The sequence below is a fragment of the Gorilla gorilla genome, chromosome 10 (assembly GCF_029281585.2).
Source record: "Gorilla gorilla gorilla isolate KB3781 chromosome 10, NHGRI_mGorGor1-v2.1_pri, whole genome shotgun sequence".
NCBI lineage: Eukaryota > Metazoa > Chordata > Mammalia > Primates > Hominidae > Gorilla > Gorilla gorilla.
The window spans coordinates 146255809-146277584 of record NC_073234.2 but is presented as its reverse complement, the minus strand read 5'-3'; the positions used below and the strand labels follow the sequence as shown (position 1 = coordinate 146277584).

The following is a 21776-nucleotide window of genomic DNA, read 5'->3' as shown; positions in this document are numbered from 1 at the left end:
TGTTCCTGCCTGCTTCAGCAACCTTGTTAAGAAACACTGTTCATTTTGAGGAACTTTATAATGAGAATGTGTGTGAAAAACTCAGGCACCACGCCTATTTTTTTTTTTTTTTTTGAGACAGGGTCTTGCTCCGTTGCCCAGGTTGGAGTGCAGTGGTACAATCTTGGCTCATTGCAACCTCTGCCTCCTGGGCTCAAGCAGTTCTCCTACCTCAGCCTCCTGAGTAGCTGGGACCATAGGTTTGCACCACTACGCCCGGCTAATGTTTGTATGTATAAGCATTTGCTAGAGGAAACCAACAGCTACACAGAGGGCAGGGATGGGACGATCTTACTCCTTTTTGATTTTGGGGGCCCCGTTGCCATTCATTATATGATAAGTGGAGTGTGGGGCGTCTGATTACCATTGGTTACTTATTTCCAGGAAGCATTCCAAAGGAAACCAGCTGGACAGAAAGAACGAGAGATGATTTCTGTAATTACTAAAGCTTTTGTAGTACCTTAGACTTCAATTGTAATTGCTCTATACCAAATGCATTGCGTTAAGCTCCGTTAGAAAAATGGCTGTATCCCTGGCTTTGTTTCACTGTTTCCTTTTAGAAGTCTGTTGGTATTGCATTATATTGACTCATCTAATGCAAATGTATGCATAGTCAGAGATTACTAGTAAGTTGAAGTTTGTGACTGAGTGAGTTAACTCTCCGTCATTCTTCAATGCTTTACAATTCACTGCTGCAGGTTGTGTCTGTGGACAGAAAACCAGGTAATACGTTTCCTCCCTCACACTTTGCTGAATTCACCTCTGTTTACATTTTGCTCATTAATGTAGTCAACTGAGTGTCAGATGTGAGCTATGCTCAGTTTACTGATTTAAAGAAGTAGTTACAATTTTCTACTTTGTGGAAAAGATGTCATTCTTTGTATATTGTCTGTCTGTGCATAATGGTAAAATACTAGTTCAACCAAAAGCTGGCTGCCTCCCTTCACCCTGCCCATCTGTCGAAAGTGTCTGCGTGTTAAAGGTATCTCAGAATTGACTTGAGATGCCTTTAATTATCAACATGGTGGCCCATTCCTTTTCGTTCTTTTTAAAATATAAATTGAGTTTTGATTGCTTTGCACTGGCACATGTATAATGGCCTCATCTTTTATCTTTCTGTAAATGTGAAAAAAACCCTCAGTATCCATTACATGCACATCGTGTTTATATAAAACCTTTGTTCTATGGTTGTCTTAAAGATACATGATTAAGCCATTTGAAAATGTCTTCTAAGTTTGAAACTTTTTGTTTTAAGGGTGAAATGATCAACAACATAGAGAGAAACGTTATGAATGCCACAGACTACGTAGAACATGCTAAAGAAGAAACAAAAAAAGCTATCAAATATCAGAGCAAGGCAAGAAGGGTGAGTTTGGCTTCGAAGAATTAAGCTGCATTTTTCTCTTCATTTGGTTTCAAGTTGTAATACATTGATGTAAGCCTGCCTAAAAGGTATTCCAAGAAATAATTAATTAATAAATGTTTTGTTTTAAAATGGAAATAATTCTTTTTGCTAAAAATTTAAAAGGTTTATTAGATGAATTATTTGTAGTATAAACCCTTTTGTGTTCTAAGTAATTGAAACCCTAGGGCTGGGTGTGGTGGCACGCCTGTAATCCCAGCACTTTTTTTTTTTTTTTTTTGAATTGGAGTTTCGCTCTTGTTGCCCAGGCTAGTAGAGTGCAATGGAGTGATCTTGGCTCACTGCAACCTCCACCTCCTGGGTTCAAGTGATTCTCCTGCCTCAGTCTCCTGAGTAGCAGGGATTACAAGCACCCGCCACCACGCCAGGCTAATTTTGTATTTTCAGTAGAGATAGGGTTTCACCATGTTGGCCAGGCTGGTCTTGAACTCCTGACCTCAAGTGATCCGCCCATCTCGGCCTTCCAAAGTGCTGGGATTACAGGCACCTTGGGAGTGAGCCACGGTGCCCGGCACCAAATTGTTGCCTACTCATTTGATGCAGTGAACATTTATTTTTAATTTAGGTTATTCGTGAATTCTTGGTTTGGAGGAAAGAAGAGAATTATTTGAGACCGTGGACCTGCAGTCTTAGGTAGCACCCACTTAAAGGGATCTTCAAAAGAAGGGAACCCCTTTCACTCAGGATGCACAGACTTTGCATTAAAAAGGGTTCAGGGAACCCTGTGTGATTTTTTTGTTACAGGGGCAAAAATTTAAAACTTACTCTCCTAACTTAGGCATTTTATGATAGTGCCCCTGACACTGGAGAGATTATGGGTTTTCCACATTGTCACCTCCTTGTGCTAATACACAGAGATGCTGATTTTCACCGTGTTAGGAAAACATGGAGTGAGACGGTGTGTGTGGATGCACCTCCAGGCGATGGCCCTGAGACGCACCCCCGGGCTGCAGGCTCAGCCTCCAGGGCACACCCTCACTCACACCCCCAAGCTGCAGGGGCACACCCTCACTCACACCCCCGGGCTGCAGGCTCAGCCTCCAGGGCACACCCTCCGCTTTTCCTGGGTATGTCTAAGTATGCTCGTCATCTCTGAAATGCCAGACATGGTTTCTCATGTTATTTCATTTATTGCTTTGAAAAAATTGGCCCCTAATGTAAACTGAGGTGAAGAAATACTTGTATAAAGTGCTTAACTTAGTTCCAGGCCTAAGTCAGCTTTCATTAAAAACAGGCAGTCCTGTTCCTTTTCTCCATGACCTGAACACGTCAGTCTGGTGAAAACGATAGTGAAAGTTCATTGGTTTTACAAAGGAGGAAGGTGGTGGGTGTGATACGTTTTCATTCTTCTCTGTGGATGAGCAAGCCTGGCTCTGTGAGGTGCTTGGGGTCTGTGCGGTACCTGGCGTATAAACTCGTCAGAGACGTGATGCCTGTTTCAGAAATGACACTGTCTTTTTGATTAGATGCCTGCTAATGGAACCCTCCTGGCTTGTCTCCCTGTCCCCTTGCCGCTCAAATGCTTTGCTGCTGCCCTTGGCTCAGGTGTGGGTTGTCCCCACTCCTAGTGTCCTGCATTTATTCCTGGGGAGCCATGTGGCCCTCAGAGGGAGGCCAGGCAACGTTTGTAGACGGGTTTTTTTTTTCTGTGTGCTATGTCAGGAGCAGTGAAGAAGTAACTGCCAAGAACATAAAAGAAGGAGCGAAAGGCCGAGTACTGAGTGTGTCGGGGCTTCGTGACGAGGCAGTGGGGCTCTCCGTCACTGAGCTAGCAGGCCCGCACCTCTGTACATGCGGAAAACTAACTGCATGTCTCAGTCATCAGAAATGTGGCAAAATGACATGGTCGTGCTGTCCCCATGGATGAAACCTGAAATAACAGTTACATAGCAGCTTATCGCCAAGTAGTCTGACCTTATTAAGTCACTCTCTCAAGAAGTCGCCCAACAGTATTAAGCAGTGTCCTGTAACTTAGCTTCTAAAGTGAGTTCTGATGGGTTGTTTTGCTTTATTTTATTTTATTTTATTTTATTTTATTTTATTTTTTTGAGATGGAGTCTTGCTCTGTTGCCAAGGCTGGAGTGTAGTGACACGATCCTGGCTCTCTGCAACCTCCCCCTCCTGGGTTCAAGTGATTCTCCTGCCACAGCCTCCTGAGTAGCTGGGATTACAGACCCACGCCCGGATGGTTTTTGTATTTTTAGTAGAGACAGGGTTTCGCCATGTTGGCCAGGCTGGTCTCAAACTCCTGACCTCAGGTGATCCATCCGCCTCGGACTCCCAAAGTGCTGAGATTACAGGCATGAGCCACCCCACTTGGCCAGGTCGTTTTATTTTAAATGAAGGATGTCTTTTAATGTGGCAATATGAAATTAACCATGCATGATATAATCAGCTTGCTTTTCTTTGACAGAAAAAGTGGATAATTATTGCTGTGTCAGTGGTTCTGGTTGCCGTAATCGCTCTAATTATTGGCTTGTCAGTTGGCAAATGATGGTGTGGATAACGTCAGTGTGCATGCCTCTCTGCCAGGGTGGGAGTAAGTAACTCATCAACTAATTTACTTATTAACTTTTGCAATTAACCAATAATAGTGTTTGCTTAATTGTAATAGACATAAAACTAATAAAAGCTTGCCAGCCATGCAGTACAGATAATGCCATCTAGTGATACATCTGCCTGTGTGCTGATTCTAGTGCCCGGCCACTATGTTTACTGAGTACAAGCATAGGCTGGGTGGTAACTCATTTTTAAACCAAGGTTACCTTCTTATCCCGTTTATAAAAGTTTTTTTGAGACAGGGTCTTGCTGTGTCACCCAGGCTGGAATGCAGTGGCGTGATCATGGCTCACTGCAGCCTCGACCTCCTGGGCTCAAACTGTCCTCCTACCTCAGCCTCCCGAGTAGCTGGGACTACAGACGTGCACCAGCACACTCGGCTAATTTTTAAAAAAATTATTTTTAGTAGAGATGAGAACTCTCTGTATTGCCCAGGCTGGTCTCGAATTCCTGGCCCTCAGCCTCCCAAAGTGCTGGGATTATACATAGACATGAGCCACTGTACTCAGCCTGAATCTTTTGTTTTTGATCTAAGGAGACCATTAGCTCTTTACATGCAGTGGGTCCTTCATTAAATGTCATAGAAATATCAGTGAAGATTAATTCTCAGTTGTAATGTTTTGTCTCCTGAGTTTTAGCTTTTAGAGTAATTGCAACACTGAAAGGTACTTTATAAAATACACTAACGCATCGTTTTACTATGGAATCGAGGGCATGGGTGAACGCTGAGAAAAACATTGACTGAAAGGAAAATCCTTCGACCTTTCTATAGGCAGCATCTATTTTATTTAAAAATATTTCCTTTAATAGGAAAATTACGTATTATATTTAGTTAGCATGCCTGTTAATTCTTAAAGAATTCTGAATATAAAAGGTATCAGTTTATTTAAAGAATCAAGGTGTGCGTGTCACCTTTCCTAAACTTCAGCGGGCTTTGTGGTTTCCCCCTGGTTTTCTTGCGCATTGGGAGCCATCCTTGCACTGGCCCTGAAGTGGGAATGCTGTCGGTGTGTTACAGGTGGACACAGCAGTGATTTCTCTGTAAATGTTTGGCACAATTCTCGTATTAGACAGTTGTGAACTGTTCCCAGGTGTCTAGAGTGTGGCAAGTCATCCCCAGTGAATTTATTCTTGGGTTATGGAAGTGACTGCAGACTTGATAGTCACCCAAGGCTTTTTAAAAAGTTAACATACAGCAGAAAGGAATCACGAGCATGGTTAAGTCTCACTATTGCTTTGTAATCTTTAAGATTTATTCCTTCAACATGGCAACACCCTGTCTCTACAGAAAAAAAAAAATCCAAAAACTAATTGGGCATGGTGGCACACGTGCCTATAGTCCCAGCTACGCCAGAGGCCGAGGCAGGAGGATCACCTGAGCCTGGGGAGGTCGAGGCTAGAGTGAGTCTAGATCGCACCACGGCACTCCAGCCTGGGTGACAGAGCGAGACCATCTCAAAACAAGAGATTGATATCTTAATGTGAGCATCTGTTACGCTCACCATGCAGCTACCAGATGAGAAGTTTTCCAGTTAGTCTTCTGACATTTATGCAAAAGCCACAAAATTACACCTGCAATTACTCTGTAAGGAGCTCTGGGATGCTGCGCGTGTTCACATTCCATTATTTGGCAGTGAGAACTCTCTTACAGTCTATTTTTATTAGGCAAGATGTTTGCATAGGATGTTTATTAGGCAAGATGTTCTATTTTTTTCTTCTTAGCTTTGCTGAAAATATTGTACGTGATTTTTCTTCATTGTTATAGTAGTATTTTTCAATATTTTCATGATTCTAACATGTACTTTCTGAGTTTTTTCCTAGTAGCTATAATATGGTTAGTTTGATGTGGTTACACTAAAGATAAAATTACAATTTTTAGCGCAGACACAGTGAAATGTGCTACTTTTCACGGGCACTACTTGGCATTAAGGTTGACTAAAAGAAGGCTCCTCTCAGTGTGACCCCTGGGGAGTGGGGCTTGAAGTCCTGTGCCCTGGGCCTGGCTGGCCATTTCACCCTAGTGTCTGTAAATAAGAATGAACATAGAAGGATCCTCATTCATAAAAAGCAGACCAAAATGAATACCAGCAGTTATCTTTGCATAGGAAGGCAGTGGTTAATGTCCTTAATTTCACTTTTAAAATATTAACATAGCCTTTCATCCTTTAGCAATTGGCCTTCCTGGGGCTGGCTGCTGCCCCTCCCTGCAGGGTGTGCCAGGTGCAGGCCTGTCACCCCGGAGCATGGGTGGGATGCGCTGCTTTAAGGAAACAGGTGGAGTCTTACAGGTATTCGGTGAGAGGGCCCTGGCCCAGACCTGGAGCTGGACTCCCCAGGGTGTGCCCTCTCCACTCTCGCTGTCACCAGGAGATTAGATGACTCCTGAGTCCTGTACCCTAGACTCCATGTAGTTGACAGTCATCCTGAAAGCCAGATGTGGCAGGAAAGTGCACACACATCGAGCACCCAGACACGTGGCAGGCAGCACAACAGCAGCAGGAGATGAGAGCACGCTGTGTGGAGGTGACTCCAGGTGGCCCAGCTGCCAGCACACTCACTTGCTGAGTGGGAGGGCGTGCGCCTCCCTCTGGAGGGAGGGAAGGCATCACAGAGAAAAGGAAGAGGTTTCTCTAGGAAGGTGCTGAGAGTGGGGCGTAGGAGCGCATATAGAGGATGAGAGAGTGGCTGGGGCTTTGCAGAAAATGTGCGTGATGTTAACAGGGAACCAGAGTTTGACGGAGGGGCCCTCCTGCAGGCAGCTCTCCCCCGTCCTGAGGAGTCACTGGGAGGCTCACCGGGGACTGCCATGCGCCTCTTGATAACCCTGTATAACTGACTGAACCGGCAGTCTTGGAGCTGTCCAGGCTCAGCAAACAGGATTTCTTAGGTAAAAGCACTCGTACATTTGGAACTGTAATTAAAATGATAGATCTCTGCTGTTCAAAAAGAGAACTCAAAGTCCTACAGCGTGGTGCCTCCTGTCGTGTCTTCCTTTCCTTCCCTCAGACAAGCTTCCTGGAGGAGACTCCATTTATTAAGCCAAAGGTGGTCTCGCTTTCCCTTGTGTGAGGATACTTGTTAATTTTTAAAAAGTTAAATGCTGTGTCGCACCCTGCTTCCAGACCATCAGTGCAGTAGGAGAATGAATGAATGTCTTGTTGATTTCTTAAACGTTTGTCATATTCAAATGTAAAAAATGGATAAGGCCAGGTGCAGTGGCTCATGCCTGTAATCCCAACACTTCGGAAGGCCAAGGCAGGAAGATTGCTTGAGCCCAAGAATTCGAGACTAGTCTGGGCAACATAGCAAGACCCCATCTCTTAAAAACATATTTTTTAATTAGCTGGGCATGGTGTTGCATGCCTGTCATCCTAGCTCCTTGGGACACTGAGGTGGGAGGATTGCTTGAGTCCAGGAGGATGTGTTTGCAGTGAGCCATGTCTGCACCACTGCTCTCCAGCCTGGGCGACAGAGTGACACCTCCTTTCAGAAAAGAAAGAAAAAATAGGATTTTTCAGCCAACAAGAAATTCGTTTAAAGTTTTAAAAATATGTGTAATTCATCCAATCAAAAGCAATTCTGGAGTTTTATTATGATTAAAAGAAAGTGTTGGCCGGGCCTGGTGCCTCACGCCTGTAATCCCAGCATTTTGGGAGGCTGAGGCGGGTGGATCACGAAGTCAAGATATCGAGACTATCCTGGCCAACATGCTGAAACCCCGTCTCTACTAAAAATACAAAAATTAGCTGGGCGTGGTGGCGGGTTCCTGTAGTCCCAGCTACTCGGGAGGCTGAGGCAGGAGAATCACTTGAACCCGGAAGGCAGAGGTTGCTGTGAGCCAAGATCACATTCTTTTCTACGACATGGAGGAGTCCTTTCTTGATAATGGATGTATTTTTTAAACTATCCCAAATCCCAGAAGGATTAGTTAGCAAATGCCATTGTTGATTTCTTTGATACATTGCAAATTAATGTTTTTCTTTATCTTGCAGAAAATGATGTTCATTATTATTTGTGTAATTGTTTTGCTTGTGATCCTTGGAATTATCCTAGCAACAACATTGTCATAGCAACCATATCCCAAGAGCCATTTATCCTTGAGACTCAGACCACATCTGCAACCAAATCAGCATCCTGTCATTTCGTGAATGAATCTCAGACGCCGTAACCTGGCATCGAGTGCTGACCTTTTAATGTATGAGTTCATGGAAGAAGCACAACCGAATGTCTTGTTCAGTGAAAGCGCCGTGAGCACAGTGGGTGTGATGCGTGACCCTGAATGACACACTACAGAATGTGAGCAGTGTGAGACTTCTCTCACTGGCCTTGAAATAAGAAAATATTGAACATTTTAATATTAAAAATATTTCAGTGTTAACAAATGTGCATGAAGTTTAATTAGGAAGGAATGCCTTATGTTATGAAGCTTTTTTTTTTTGGAGACAGTCTCGCTTTGTCATCCAGGCTGGAGTGCAGTGGTGCGATCTCAGCTCACTGCAACCTCAGCCTCCCGGGTTCAAGCAATTCTCCTGCCTCAGCCTCCCGAGTAGCTGGGATTACAGGCATGTGCCACCACGCCCAGCTAATTTTTTGTGTTTTCTTTTTAGTAGAGACGGGGTTTTACCATGCTGGCCAGGCTGGCCTCAAACTCCTGACTTTGTGATCCACCCACCTCAGCCTCCCAAAGTGCTGGGATTACAGGTGGGAGCCACCGGGCAGGCCGTTCTGAAGCTTTGAGATCTCAGGTCTAAGGCTTCCTTTCCCTCCCTCTCCCAGCTAGTATGTGCTAATTAAGAGACCTTTTATACTGTTTTGTTTATTGCCTGTTTGAAGAAATAATTTTTATCACGTTTTTGTAAGATATCTATAATTTTAAATGTTTATACATTGTTTAATTTATTAGCATCTTAATGTACCCCATTTTTATATACTGAATGTGGCCTTTTGAGCGAAATAGGAAGCTTCATGGTGTTGGAGCCACCTTTGTACAGTTGTTTAAAGTTTCCCATTGTCACGGAAAACATTGGTTGCAAAGCCCCTCAAAGCCCTCAAGTGCCTTCTGTGAGTTTCAGTGTGCTGGTGCCCTCCAGAAGAGCCTCGGCCTCAGCTCCATTTCCGCCTGTTCCCTCCCCCGGGGTAATGAATGGTTACTGCACTGTAAAGACCGTGGTCTCTTTTCACTAAATAGGAGATTCGAGTTTCCCAGTTTACATGAATGAAGTCTGAATTTAAGACGGTGTTGAAACTGAGGTTCAGTACTCTCGGGACTCGAGGAAATTATTCCTGAGACATGGAGTAATTCTTACAAATTTAAACTATTGTACAGATCACATACATGTTGTTAAGTACCTAATGTTTTGCTGAACTTTAAAAGTTAATTTCCAAAATGTATAGGGATTCATGATAATTAAACCTCTTTATTGCTCATTTTTTTAGTAGAAGAATATGACTTATTTTTAGACTTGTAAAATGTATGAACTGGTGAGCGGACATCTGTTAAGAGAGTCACTAGTCAGAATGTTAAAGGAGTGCATGCAGGATGCCCCACATGTCGTGAACTCCTGTTACTCCTGTATGTGGTAGTGTAAGCATGTGACTTTTAACACCATTTGGTTTGAAACTAATGTAGGGATGCCTGATTCCAAACAGGTGTGGAGAATATTGAATGGCTCAGAAGCCACGTCCCTTAACACAATTCCGAATCTCCCTCATCCGTGACGTGTCCATTGGATCACTCGCTGGTGGTCACTGTGTGGCAGTTACTAGGGGAATTCTGCCTCTGACTGTTTTTTTTCTTTTGGTCTTTAAACACCCTGTCGTGGGATGTGCTCACTGATTTGTGGCTATGTTGAAGGTATCACTTGTCATGAGGGTTTTCAATATTTCAGGATCATGCTGGTGGCAAAAGGACTCCACGCCTCTGTGGAATCATGTCCATGGGGGGACCTGCCTCCCGTGATGTCCCACCTTTCCTTCAAGGTCTGTCATATGAGTCCTCCCCTTTTACAACACTTATTATGGTATTTTTCAAGTTATTCTTCTTAGATTTGCAGTACCTACTGAAATTTGTGTTTTTATAGTTGAAGTTAGGAAAATGCTATTTGATTTGTATTTAGATATTTACGTCACTTGTCCAATGATCCAATGACGTGTATGTCTAAGCCTCATGTACCGATTTGAAGTCAGACTTAAAAATGTATTTACAGATTCACTTGAGACTTTTTAATCGGTTCTTCAAATATTTCATGTTTACATTAAAAATTTCCAGAGAAGCATAAAAGTATTCACTTTCCTGCCTTGTCATTTCTGGAAAGATTTTGGGGAGATATTTTATTGCATATTCATTAATAAATTGTTCTACTAGGAAAATTGCTCTTGTGGCTGTTATTATGTGTCATGATGTAATTTTTGGAGTATTTGGTAATTTGTTGATGATTAGTGTATATTACAAGCTTCTGTGGTTCATGGCTCAGTTGTCAGTACCATGTATTAAGGGACTTGCTGGAATTCTTGCTGTTTCTAACAGATACCAAGTCAGTGAATTTGGGCTCTATCTCAGAGTCACTCTGTTTGAATTCTTTTGTCAATTTGACACATTCCATTTGTTAATGGGGGGATCTCCCCACCCCCCACTATGTTCTGAGTTATCCTCTATACTTAATCCTCATTCAGAGTTTTTCTTATTAAGTAGAATTTCTTTACTTCCTCAACTGAATTCTGATCATATTGGAAAGTGACAGTTGAAAACCACAATTGAAAAAAAAGAGAAGATAGAACTGGAGAAAACTAATTCATGGAGACAGAGCCCTAGATGTTAATTTTAATCTATTTCTCTATTTCTCCCAGAATGAATTTCCTTCCAAATCAGTCTTGACGTGTACAGTCAATAATTTATTTATACTTTTTAAAGACACTGTAATCCTATAGTATTTATTGCCTAAATGACTTTTTATGAATGTCTTCAGCAAATCTACACTCACATCCTGTCATGAGTTTAAAAAGTGGTTTAAACCGAGGTGGAATTCAAACTGGAAAGGTTGCATGTCCACTAGAGGAGCAGAAAAACCTGGAAAAACTGCTGGCCTCGTGGAGAGTCCCACTCAGCCCCAGGAAGGGGTAGGGCTGGGTCCCCCACACCCACCGTGGCCAGTGCGCAGACGCCTCCTCCCGCCCCTGCCCGCGCTCCCTGACTCCTGCGCTCTGCTAAATGCAAACGCGAGTGCCCCAGGCGTGGGTCTGTGGCCGGTGCCTGCACCTGCGGAGTTGCCGAGGTTTTCCTCCCTAGGAGCGCTGGCCGGCTCCTTATTTTAGTTGCCACAACACTCACTGTTAAAAGCGAGCCCTAAAGGAAAGAACAGACCATACAGGGGCGCACACAGCTTCTCAAATGAATAGAAACCAGGCCCTCGGCGCAGCTGAGGAAGAGCCTAATGCGGATTTTCCTAGTTGGTTTCACATGGAACCAAATGGACCTGGTACCACGCAACCTTTTGTTAAGTTCTGCTTTTAAGATTTTGTTAAAATTCGTATGTGTGCGGTGTGGGAGGGGTGGAGCGTAACACCGGGTTTAAGGCAAGAACATTTAGACATCCAGAGGCAGGAGCCCTCCGGAGACGGGTCTGGTTGTCCTGGCGTCAGAGGAGCTATGGAAATGCGCGCCAAGCTCTAAATGACTGGCAGGTGGCAGGCTGTGATGTGGACAGCCCTGTTTCGTTGTTTTCCATTTGAGCAGTAAGAGAAATTCAAGGCGGCACATGGCCCTCCTCTTCTGACTCACAGCCTTTGAACAAGGGAGTGCAGATTCCTAAGCCTGAGAAAACAGGGCCTCTGGCTTCTTGGCAGGGAGAGGTTCCAGAGAGCGCAGGGGAGGCCCTGCCTCCTTGGGTGGGGTGACCTGGGCCTCCTGGGACCTCAGTTCCCTGCCTGTGAAAAAGACGGACGGAGGTAGAGAATCCCAGGGTGCCTTTCCAGGACTAAAGACGGTGTCTTCTTTATGTGAATTCCATCCTTCCCAAGTTCACTGTGGAGCGCTCTCCCGGGGCCCAGTCTCTAGGCGCAGAACACCCAGCCAGGTGATAGCTCTCCTTTGCAAATTGTACTTTTTAATGTGTCGTTGAGTTTGCTAAAGCAGGTTGCCCTGTGAGTAGAGTACAAGGCTGGTCGTCAGGCGGGGAGAGTGACAATGTTTTGAAATTGTTGAATTTCCTGAGCATGCACCAGGCTCAGTGTCTTGGAGCAATGCGGGAAGGCTGGTGTTGCGACGGCCTGAAGAAGCACAGCTGCAGATACTAACGCAGGCCTGGTGAGCAGGAAGCCGGGGCGTGGCTCAGGCGGAGGGGAGAGGCCGGGGCAGGTCTGGCCCGGCCATGGGGGCCAGGCTCTGAGCTGGAGAGCAAGGTAAGGTCCTAAGCGTCATGTCCGGAGGAGTGGGCAGACAGCAAGGGTTGCACTGAAGTGGCGGGAGACTGGGGCTCTGTGACGGCCTGGGGGTGAGGCCGTGGAGCACGGGGTGGTGTGGGCAGCGGACTCTCCAGCTGCTTCCTTTCCCGCTGTGTGGCGTGGGCAGCTGGGTCTCTTAGGACTCAAAGCACCCCCCCCCCCAAAAGTTCATGTCTACAAGCTGGTGTGGCCTTGGGTCAAGTAGGGCCAGGTCCCATGGGACCAAGACATGGCCCATGCAGCTCCCAACATTCCCTGTGTCCTTCCGTGCTCCCACTAGGAATTAGGACCCAGACGCTGAAACACTCAAGTGTAAGCACTGCCCTGGGCGCGGGTGGCGGGCCCAGTGTGGGGAGGGAGGGCCTCTTTCTCTGGCAGGCCAGCAGCAGGCCTGGAGGGAAGCATTGTCTGCCATTCCTTCGTCGTGTTTGAAAAAGTGCTTTACTGAGGTATAATCTACCATACATTCATCCATCATGACTGTGTAATTATATGATTTTAGTAATTAATAGATTTGTGTAACCATCACAACCCTCTTTTTTGGGAACATTTCCATCACCCCAAAACTACCGTTACGCCCATTTGCTGTTAATCCCAGCTCCCACGCCGGCGCTAGGCCACCCCCGGCGATGCTTTCTCTCCATCAGTTTGTCTTTCTGGACGTTTCGTGAAAGTAGGGTCAGGTATGAGAGTCTTCTGCATCTGGCTTCTTTCACTCGCAGCGTCACCGAGGCTGTCCCTTTGAAGCATGCCTGGGTAGTCGGTCCCGTTTTGCTGCTGAGCGTCCTTTATTGTAGGCAGACACTTTGTCCCTTTGCCACCTCACGGACATTGAACTGTTGCCTTTTATTTTTTATTTTTATTTTTTGAGACGGAGTCTCGCTTTGTCGCCGAGGCTGGAGTACAGTGGCGTGATCTCGGCTCACTGCAAGCTCCACCTCCCGGGTTCACACCATTCTCCTGCCTCAGCCTCCCAAGTACCTGGGACTGCAGGCGCCCGCCACCACACCAGGCTAATTTTTTGTATTTTTGGTAGAGATGGGGTTTCACCATGTTAGCCAGGATGGTCTTGATCTCCTGACCTCGTGATCCGCCTGCCTCGCACTTCCAAAGTGCTGGGATTACAGGCGTGAGCCACCGTGCCCGGCCGCCAGTTTTACTGTGATGAATAATGCTACTATGAACATCTGTGTACATATATTTATATGGACTTATGTTTTCATTTTCCTTAGCTTTCTGGGAATAGAAATACTGGGTCATATGTAAATTTATATTTAACATTTTAAGGAACAACTGAACTTTCCAAATGCTGTGTCATTTTACTTCCAAGTAAAAGGGAATGTATAAGGATTCCAGTTTCTCCACATCCTCACCAACTCTTGGTATTGTGTTATGTTTTTAAACCTATCTGTGCAAGTGGGTGTGGAGTGGTGTCTCACTTTGGTTTTCATTTGCATTTTCCTACTGATGAACAATGTTGACATCTTTTCATGTGTTTATTAGCCATTCATAGATCTTTTAAAGTAAGATATTAACTCAAATCTTTTGCACGTTTTAAATTTCGCTGTCTTATTTTTGAGTTTTATTTAATTTTAATTTTTTTTTTTTTTTGAGACAGGGTCCTGCTGTGTTACCCAGGCTGGAGTGTAGTGGCACAGTCATGGCTCACTGCAACCTCGACCTTCTGGGCTCAAGCGATCCTCCCGCCTCAGCCTCCTGAGTAGCTGGGACTACAGGTGCGTGGCACCATGTCTGGCTATTTTTAAATTTTTTTGTAGAGATAGGGTCTCACTATGTCGCCCAGGCTGTCTTGAACTCCAGGGCTCAAGTGATCCTCCTACCCCAGCCTCCTAAAGTGTTGGGATAATAGGTGTAAGCCACTGTACCTGGCTTATTTTTGAATTTTAAGAGTTCTTTATATATTCTGGATAAAGTTATTGTCTTATGCAATCTTATATCTTTTAAAGAAGTTACGAAAATAAAGGAGAACGTATATTTGTAGAGTGTTTTATGTTAACATAGTGACCATTTCTGGTGCTCTTCATTTCTACCTGCAGGCTTGGATCACTCTCTAGAGTAGTTTTCTTCCAGCCTCAAGGACTTCCTTTGGTATCTCTTGTAAAGCAAGTCTGTTAGCAACGCATTCTCTGTCTTTTTTTCATCTGGGAATTTCTCAATTTCACCTTCAGTTTGGAAGGATAGTTTTGCTGGATATTGAATTCTTGGTTTACAGTTTTTTTTTTTTTCTTTCAGCCCTTGAGGATCTTATACTACCACTCTCCAGCCTCCTCTGTCTCATGCATGAATTTGGCTGTTAATCATATTGATGCTCCCTTATATGTGATCAGTCATTTTTCTCTTGCTGCTTTCAAGATTTTGTCTTGTCTTTTAGAAGTTTAGGTGTAGATATCTGCATATTCTGTTTTTCATCACATTTTGGAAGCTCTGGGCCACTATTTGCTGAAATGCTTTTTCTGCGCCTTTGTCTTCTTTCCTCCTGCCACTCCCACTGTGTGTATTCTGGGATGTTGGATGCTGGCCTATCTGTCTCTGAGGTTCCGTTTGTTTTTCTTCAGTGTTTTTTCTGTCTGTTCTTAATAATGGGTAACCTGTGCTGATCTAACTTCGAGTTCACAGATTCATTCCTGTACCTTCTTGGGTCTACTGTTGAGCTCTTTTAGTGAGTGTTTTCATTTTGGTGATTACTTTTCAACTCTAGAATTTTAGTTTGGCTCCTTTTAAAAAATAATTTCTGCATAGTTGAGAATCTCTATTTGTTGATTTATTATTATTTTAATTATGTAAATATAGTTTTCTTTAGTTCTTTGTATTTTAATTTTTTTACCTGCTACCTTAAACTATTAAGTGTTATTAGTTCTTTTTAAAATTAAGTTTCTTTTTGTTTTCAAGACAAGGTCTCACTCTGTTACCCAGGCTGGAGTACAGTGGCCCAGTCACTCTCACTGCAGCCTCAACCTCCCTGGGCTCAGATGATCCCCATTCCCCCAACCTTAGCTTTCCAAGTAGCTGGGACCACAGGTGCATGCCACCATGCCTGGCTCTTTTTAAAATACTTTTTGTAGAGACAGAGTTTTATCATGTTGCCCAGGCTAGTCTCGAACTCCTGGGCTCAAGTGATCCTCCCGCTTCAGCCTCCCAAAGTGGTGGGATTACAGGCATGAGCCACCATTTTAAAAATGTTTTTAGAGATGGGGGTCTTGTTATGTTACCTAGGCTGGTCTCCAACTCCTGGGCTCAAGTGACTTTCCCACCTTGGTCTCCCAAAATGTTGTGAGTACAAGCGTGAGCCACCACACCTGGTCTTCTTTAGTTCTTTGATCCTGTTTATAACAGCTGCTTTGAAGTCTTTGCTTAATCAGAAACCTGGAGACACGGAGAGAGAGTTTCTATTCACTGCTTTTTTATGCTTTCATGGATGAGTTCCACTTTCATGTTTCTTTGCATGTATCATTTGTTTAAAGCTGGATGTTTTTAGTAATGTAGTAATTCTGGAATTGGATCCCCGAAGATGATTGTTGTTGCTGCGTTTTTGATTGTTCATTTTTAATTCCTTTCTTCGTTGGTAACTTGCCCAGGCTCAACCTGTGAAACCTGTCTCTGGTACGTAGGCGTTGATGTCCTTCATCAGTTTTTAAATTTATTGTTTCTATTTTACGTCTGCTTCCCAGGGGTTGTCCCCTTGTCTACATATGTCAGCGGTCAGCCAATAGCTGACAGAGGTTGAGCTGCACGCCCTCGAGCCTCTGCTGATGCACCTGTGTGAGGGTGGGGAGCGTCTTCAGAGGGGAGCCTGTTTTTGAGTCTGCCTAGGCCCTTACTTTCTCCTGTACCCCCATGGTCGACGAGGGAGTAGGCGTGAGCCTGTTCTTCTCTATCTGTATCCCCTTTCCCGCCACCCTCGGCTTCCTCTTGCTTTGTGCCCAGGTGCCAGGTCTGAGGGCCGCATCCACCCTTCATCTGCGCTCGGATTCCTGAGGCTCTGTGGTGGGAAGAACAAGCAGGAGGAGGGGCAGAGGGCGCGCCTTCACTGCCAGCTTGCTTTGGACCCACGCCCCGGGCTTGGTCACTGCCTGACCACAGTTCCCACCAGGAAGAGACCCACCTTCCCTGGCCTCCGAATATTCTGTTTCTCTCTGGTCCCTTCTGGCCTAGGGTGGTGGGGACTTCCTGCTGTCGCTGGTCTCTGGGTCCCTCAACATCTGTCCTTTGTTGCTTATCTCTGCCCCCATCTCTGAGAGTAGCCCTTCCAGTCAGGCCTTTTCATGTAAATCGTCCTTCTCACTGGCTTGTTTCCTGCGGGGATGCTGAGGACTCAGGGGTGGTCCCAGGTGTCGGCCTAGGCAGACAGGTCAGTGGTGAGATCATTTGCCAGGAGGAGAAAATGCAGGGGAAAGTGTGTTTGCTGGTGAATAATCAAGAGTTGTGCTTTGTAAATGGTAAACCTGGACATAGAAGTCAAAAATTAAATCAGCCATTGAAGATATGAGGCTAGAGCTCGGGAAGGAGGCGCTGATGAGGGAAAATCAGGGAAGCATCTGTGTAGATGGTGCCCCAAACCACAGACTAGAGGAGACCAACCCGGGAGAACATGGGAAGAGAGAAGGGGCTCAGGACTGGGAGCTGGGGCATTGCAGAACTAGAGGCCTGGAAGAAGAGGAGGGTTCAGCAGAGGAGCCTGAGGTGGAACTGAGGGGAGGGCAGGGATGGGAAAGAGTACGGGGTCCTCAAGTCCAAGTGAAAACAAAAGGTTCAAGAAGGAGGGAGTGGTCAGCCAGGGAAGCTGCCCCTGGGAAGGCCAGGAAGAGGGGGCCACCGGGTTCGGCAACACTGACCTCGCTGGTGACCTGGACAGGTGTGGTTTCAGAGGGAGCTGGGGACGGAAGCCTGAATGAAGTGGACTCAGCAGAGATGGGAGGTGAGGCCATGCCCTGCAGAGATGGGAGGTGAGGCCGTGCCCTGCTGAGGTAGGAGGTGAGTCCGTGCCCTGCAGAGGTGTGAGGTGAGGCCGTGCCCTGGAGGCGAGGCCGTGCCCTGCTGAGATGGGAGGCGAGGCCGTGCCCTGCTGAGATGGGAGGCGAGGCCGTGCCCTGCAGAGATGGGAGGCGAGGCCGTGCCCTGCTGAGATGGGAGGCGAGGCCGTGCCCTGCTGAAGTGGGAGGTGAGGCCGTGCCCTGCTGAGGTGGGAGGTGAGGCCGTGCCCTGCTGAGGTGGGAGGTGAGGCCGTGCCCTGCCGAGGGCTTCGTTATACAGGGAGGATAACTGGAGGGAATGTGAGATCAGTGGAGGGTGTTAGTATTTTACATGGGAAATAATAGATACTGAAAAGGGAAGAAATTATATGCAAGAGAGAGGGATTAATTATAGAAACCAAGACCTTGAGTCAGTGACAGGGTAGGGGAACCAGGGCAGCAGCAGAGGGTCGCTGGGCAGCAGGGGTCGCTCATCAGCTGGAGGGGTCCATGGAGTCAACACCTGCGCCCACCTCACAGCTGGAGGGGACCATGGGGCGACACCTGCCCCCACCTCACAGCTGGAGGGGACCGTGAAGCCAACACCTGCCCCCACCTCACAGCTGGAGGGCACCATGGAGCTGACACCTGCCCCCACCTCACAGCTGGAGGGGACCACAGGGTGGACACCCCCCCACCTCATAGGCCCGTTGGACGATCACGTGTGGAATAATGCAATGTGTTTGGGTTCGTGCCTGGCACATCGTAAGTGTGAATTAGTACTGTGTGGCTTTACTCTTTGGTTTTTTGAACATTTTTATTCTTGAATAGAATTCGGGCTTTATCTTTGCCTGTAGCCAGAAGGCCTATCTGACTACTTTTCCCTAGACCAAAACAACAAAAACTACATTCCCATGACGTCTCTCCAAACGGGATTCTCTGTAAGTAGAAAAAGATGACTGAGTTTGAAAATACCAGTCGCTCCCCGGTTCTCATCATCATATTGTCAGAAGCATCCTGTGACACCCACAAAGTTTAGCACGTAATCCCATGTGCGGCAAGCCCAAAGCTGGCGGGCTGGGGCGGCCCGTGGTAGAGAAAGCTGTCACCTTCGGGATTCCGCAGACAGCAGCCTTGGTGCCGCTGGGGCAGAAGCATCCGCGTCTCCGGCATTCGGTGTCAGCATCTACAGTTAGACCTTCCCATCCTTATGGGCTGGGCCCCTCTGCTGTCCTCGAGCTGCATCTAGCACCGGGGAAATGGGTCCTGACGACCGAGGGACAACACCAAGAGTGTCACCACCCACGCCGAGCAGCCACAGGCTCCATGTCCAGCCCCTCCTTCCCCCGGGAGGGTGAGCCCAGGAGGTGAGAGCAGAGATCGGGGCCTGGAGGAGCGGCCTGGGAAGCCTGTTGTGGGTGCCGCCTCCCTGAGCCACAACCTGTCCTGGGGATTGGTGGACGCTCCGTGGCTCTGCAGAGCTGCTTGTACCGCCCTTGCTGGAGGAGGAGGTTCTCGCGGTTTGCTTCTGTTTGTGGATGAGAGACAGGTGGGTTGGTTGGTTCTTCCCATCATGGCATCACAGCCATTCCACGGGAGGTGATGGCAGCTGATTGTTCTGAGTCTCTGCTAAGTGGAATCACCCCAAGACCTCAAGTGCATGGACCCACTGGGCTCTGGGCCCCGCAGAGACGTGCCCAGGCCTGGATGTGCTGACTGCTGGGCTGTCCCACACAGCTGGAGCCAGGAGCCCACAGTGGGCAGCAGGACCTTGACTTCAGGCGGGCAGAGCCGGGCATCTCCTGTCTCCTCCCTGCCCTGGCTGGGATAGGTTTTTAGGAGTAACTTTGCTAGAGGGAAGATTCTGAGACATCTGCGATCCTGAGCTGCTCCGGTGGGCACCTGCCAGAAGACAGGAGCCCAGGCTGCAGGAGTCGCTGGTGGAGGAGGGGTGAGGCGGCGCCCTGCCTCTGTGGTTCTGCATGGGGCAGGGCCCCTGCTGCTCCGGGCGGGGAAAGAAGGTAGGAGGCCCTTGCTCCCGTGACTCACTCCAGGCTCTACACACGTTGGAGTTTTCTGTTTCTTTCTGAGCTTCTAATGCAGGAATCACAAGCTCAGATCCCTCACAGATGCTATGTTTTGCTTCGGCGTGCATCCTAGGTGGGATTCTTAGACATGGGAGACACACAGCAACATCTTGCCCTTCCACAAAGGAGTACGTATGCTCCCCCAGCACCCTTTGTTTTTTGAGATAGAGCCTCACTGTGTCACCCAGGCTGGAGTGCAGTGGTGCAATCTCGGCTCACTGTACCTCCGCCTCCCGGGTTCAAGTGATCCTCCGACCTCAGCCTCTCAAGTAGCTGGGTTTACAGTTGCCCAGCATCACACTTGGCTAAGTTTTGTATTTTTTGTAGAGATGGGGTTTTACCATGTTGCTCAGGCTGGTCTTGAACTCTTGGGCTTAAGCAATCCTCCTGCCTTGGCCTCCCAAAGTGCTGGGATTATGGGTGTGAGCCACTGCGCCCAGCTTACTCTCCTCCTTTTTTTCATGAAACGTGCAGCTCTTTTGTTTTTCAGATATTTCTACAACTCTGACTGAATGCCAGGGAAGATTCTATGTGCCGAGATCCAGCAGTGAATGGTCCCGGTAAAATCACTGTCCCAACAAGGTGTAATCTAGAGGAGGGAGACAGGAAACAAACAAAATGGTTAAGTCAAATGTATCTGTGCTGGGTGGTGATAACAATTTTGGAGAAAAATAAGTCTCCGAGGGGATGAAGAATGCTGTGTGGGGATTGTACATCCATGTGTAGGGCAGTCGGGAAGCTCTTATGAAAGGTGATATTTACATGATGACCAGTGGCAGGTAAGCGTGCGATCCCCTTGGATTTCTGGGGAAGGAGCTTTCCAGGCTGAGGAAGAGGTACATGCAAAGGTCCTGAGGTGGGCATGGGCCTGGTGTGTCCAAGCAACTGCAAGGAGGCTTGTGTCGCTGCAGTGACTGGACAGGAGGGAGAGAGACCACGGGGTGTGTGTGCTTGGGTGAGCGGGTCGGGGGCCAGATCACTCTGGGTCTAGGGGGCCATCATATGGACTTTGACTCTGTCAAAAATGGGAGTGACTAGAAGATTGTATACGTACAATTGATAACACTTTTGTGTTAAAGGCGCTATGCTGACTCCTGTGGGTAGATGTGCCAAAAGGGTAGAAAAAGATAGAAGACCAAGCCAGGTGCCTCGGCTCACACCTGTAACCCCAGCACTTTGGGAGTCTGAGGCGGGAGGATCGGTTGAGCCCAGGAGTTGAAAACCAGCCTGGACAACTCAGTGAAAAATTAGAAAATAGCTGGGTGTGGTGGTGTGTGCCTGTGGTCCCAGCTACTCAGAAGGCTGAGGCAGGAGGATTACCTGAACCTAGGAGGTCAAAGCTGCAGTGAGCTGAGATCGCACCACTGCATTCCAGCCTGGGCAGCACAGTGAGACCCTGTCCGCCTCCTCCACAAAAAAACAAAAAGGAAGAGCGATTATGAGGTTCCTGAGGCCATCTAGACACGAGGTGGCGGGGACTTAGAGTGACAGCTGAAGTTGGGGCAAAAGAGGTTGGACACTTTATCAATATACTTTGAGGTTTGAGTCAAAAGCCCTTTGGCTGGGCTGTTAGAGGGTATGGGGTATCTTTATGGGGTAATGAAAAGATTCTAAAATTAATGGTGACAGTTGCACAGTTCTGTGAATATACTAAGAACAATTGAATCGTATGGTATATGAGTTATGTCTCAACAATGTTATTAACAGAAATGAGGATTTGCAGATGGATTTGGTGTTGGGGTCTGAGAAGGAGAGGAGGCAAGGAAGACCAGCCTGGGCAGCTGGAAGGATGGTCTTCAAGGAGGAAAGCAGACAGAGGAGGGGCAAGTGTTAGGGGATGGCTAAGAGTTTCAGGAGTTCAGTTGTGTTTTTTGTTTTGTTTTTTGAGATGAGGTCTTGCTCTGTTGCCCAGGCTGGAGTGCAGTGACATGATCACAGCTCACTGCAGCCTCGAACTCATGGGCTCAAGCAATCCTCCTGCCTCAGCCTCCCAAGTAGCTGGGACTACAAGTGCACACCACCACACCTGGCTAATTTTTAAAATTTTTATAGAGATGGGGTCTTGCTGTGTTGCCCACGCTGGTCTCTGACTCCTGAGCTCAAACAATCCTCCTGCCTCAGCCTCCCAAGGTGCTGGGATTACAGGTATGAGCCCCTGGGCCTAGCCCAGGAGTTCAGTTAGGTCTAGGCTGTGATCAGATATGCAAGGGGATGGGGGAAGCATTTGGACACTCAACACTGGCTCTGGGGAGAGGGCTG

The 21776-nt window shown here is 47.0% G+C and overlaps 1 protein-coding gene across 7 annotated transcripts in view; it reads left to right on the top strand.

Moving 5' to 3' along the window:
* The window catches only part of STX2 (syntaxin 2), a 53500-nt gene extending 39305 nt beyond the window's left edge, over positions 1-14195 (top strand). For 2 of the 7 annotated variants that reach the window (XM_031001095.3, XM_031001097.2), the window contains 2 exons: positions 1295-1405; positions 8014-10390. In XM_031001095.3, the coding sequence (XP_030856955.1) occupies positions 1295-1405; positions 8014-8091 (189 nt within the window). In that variant the 3' untranslated portion in view covers positions 8092-10390. The other 5 variants (XM_063694495.1, XM_055357646.2, XM_031001094.3 and 2 more) reach the window with 5 other exon arrangements.
* The last annotated feature ends 7581 nt before the right edge of the window (positions 14196-21776 follow it).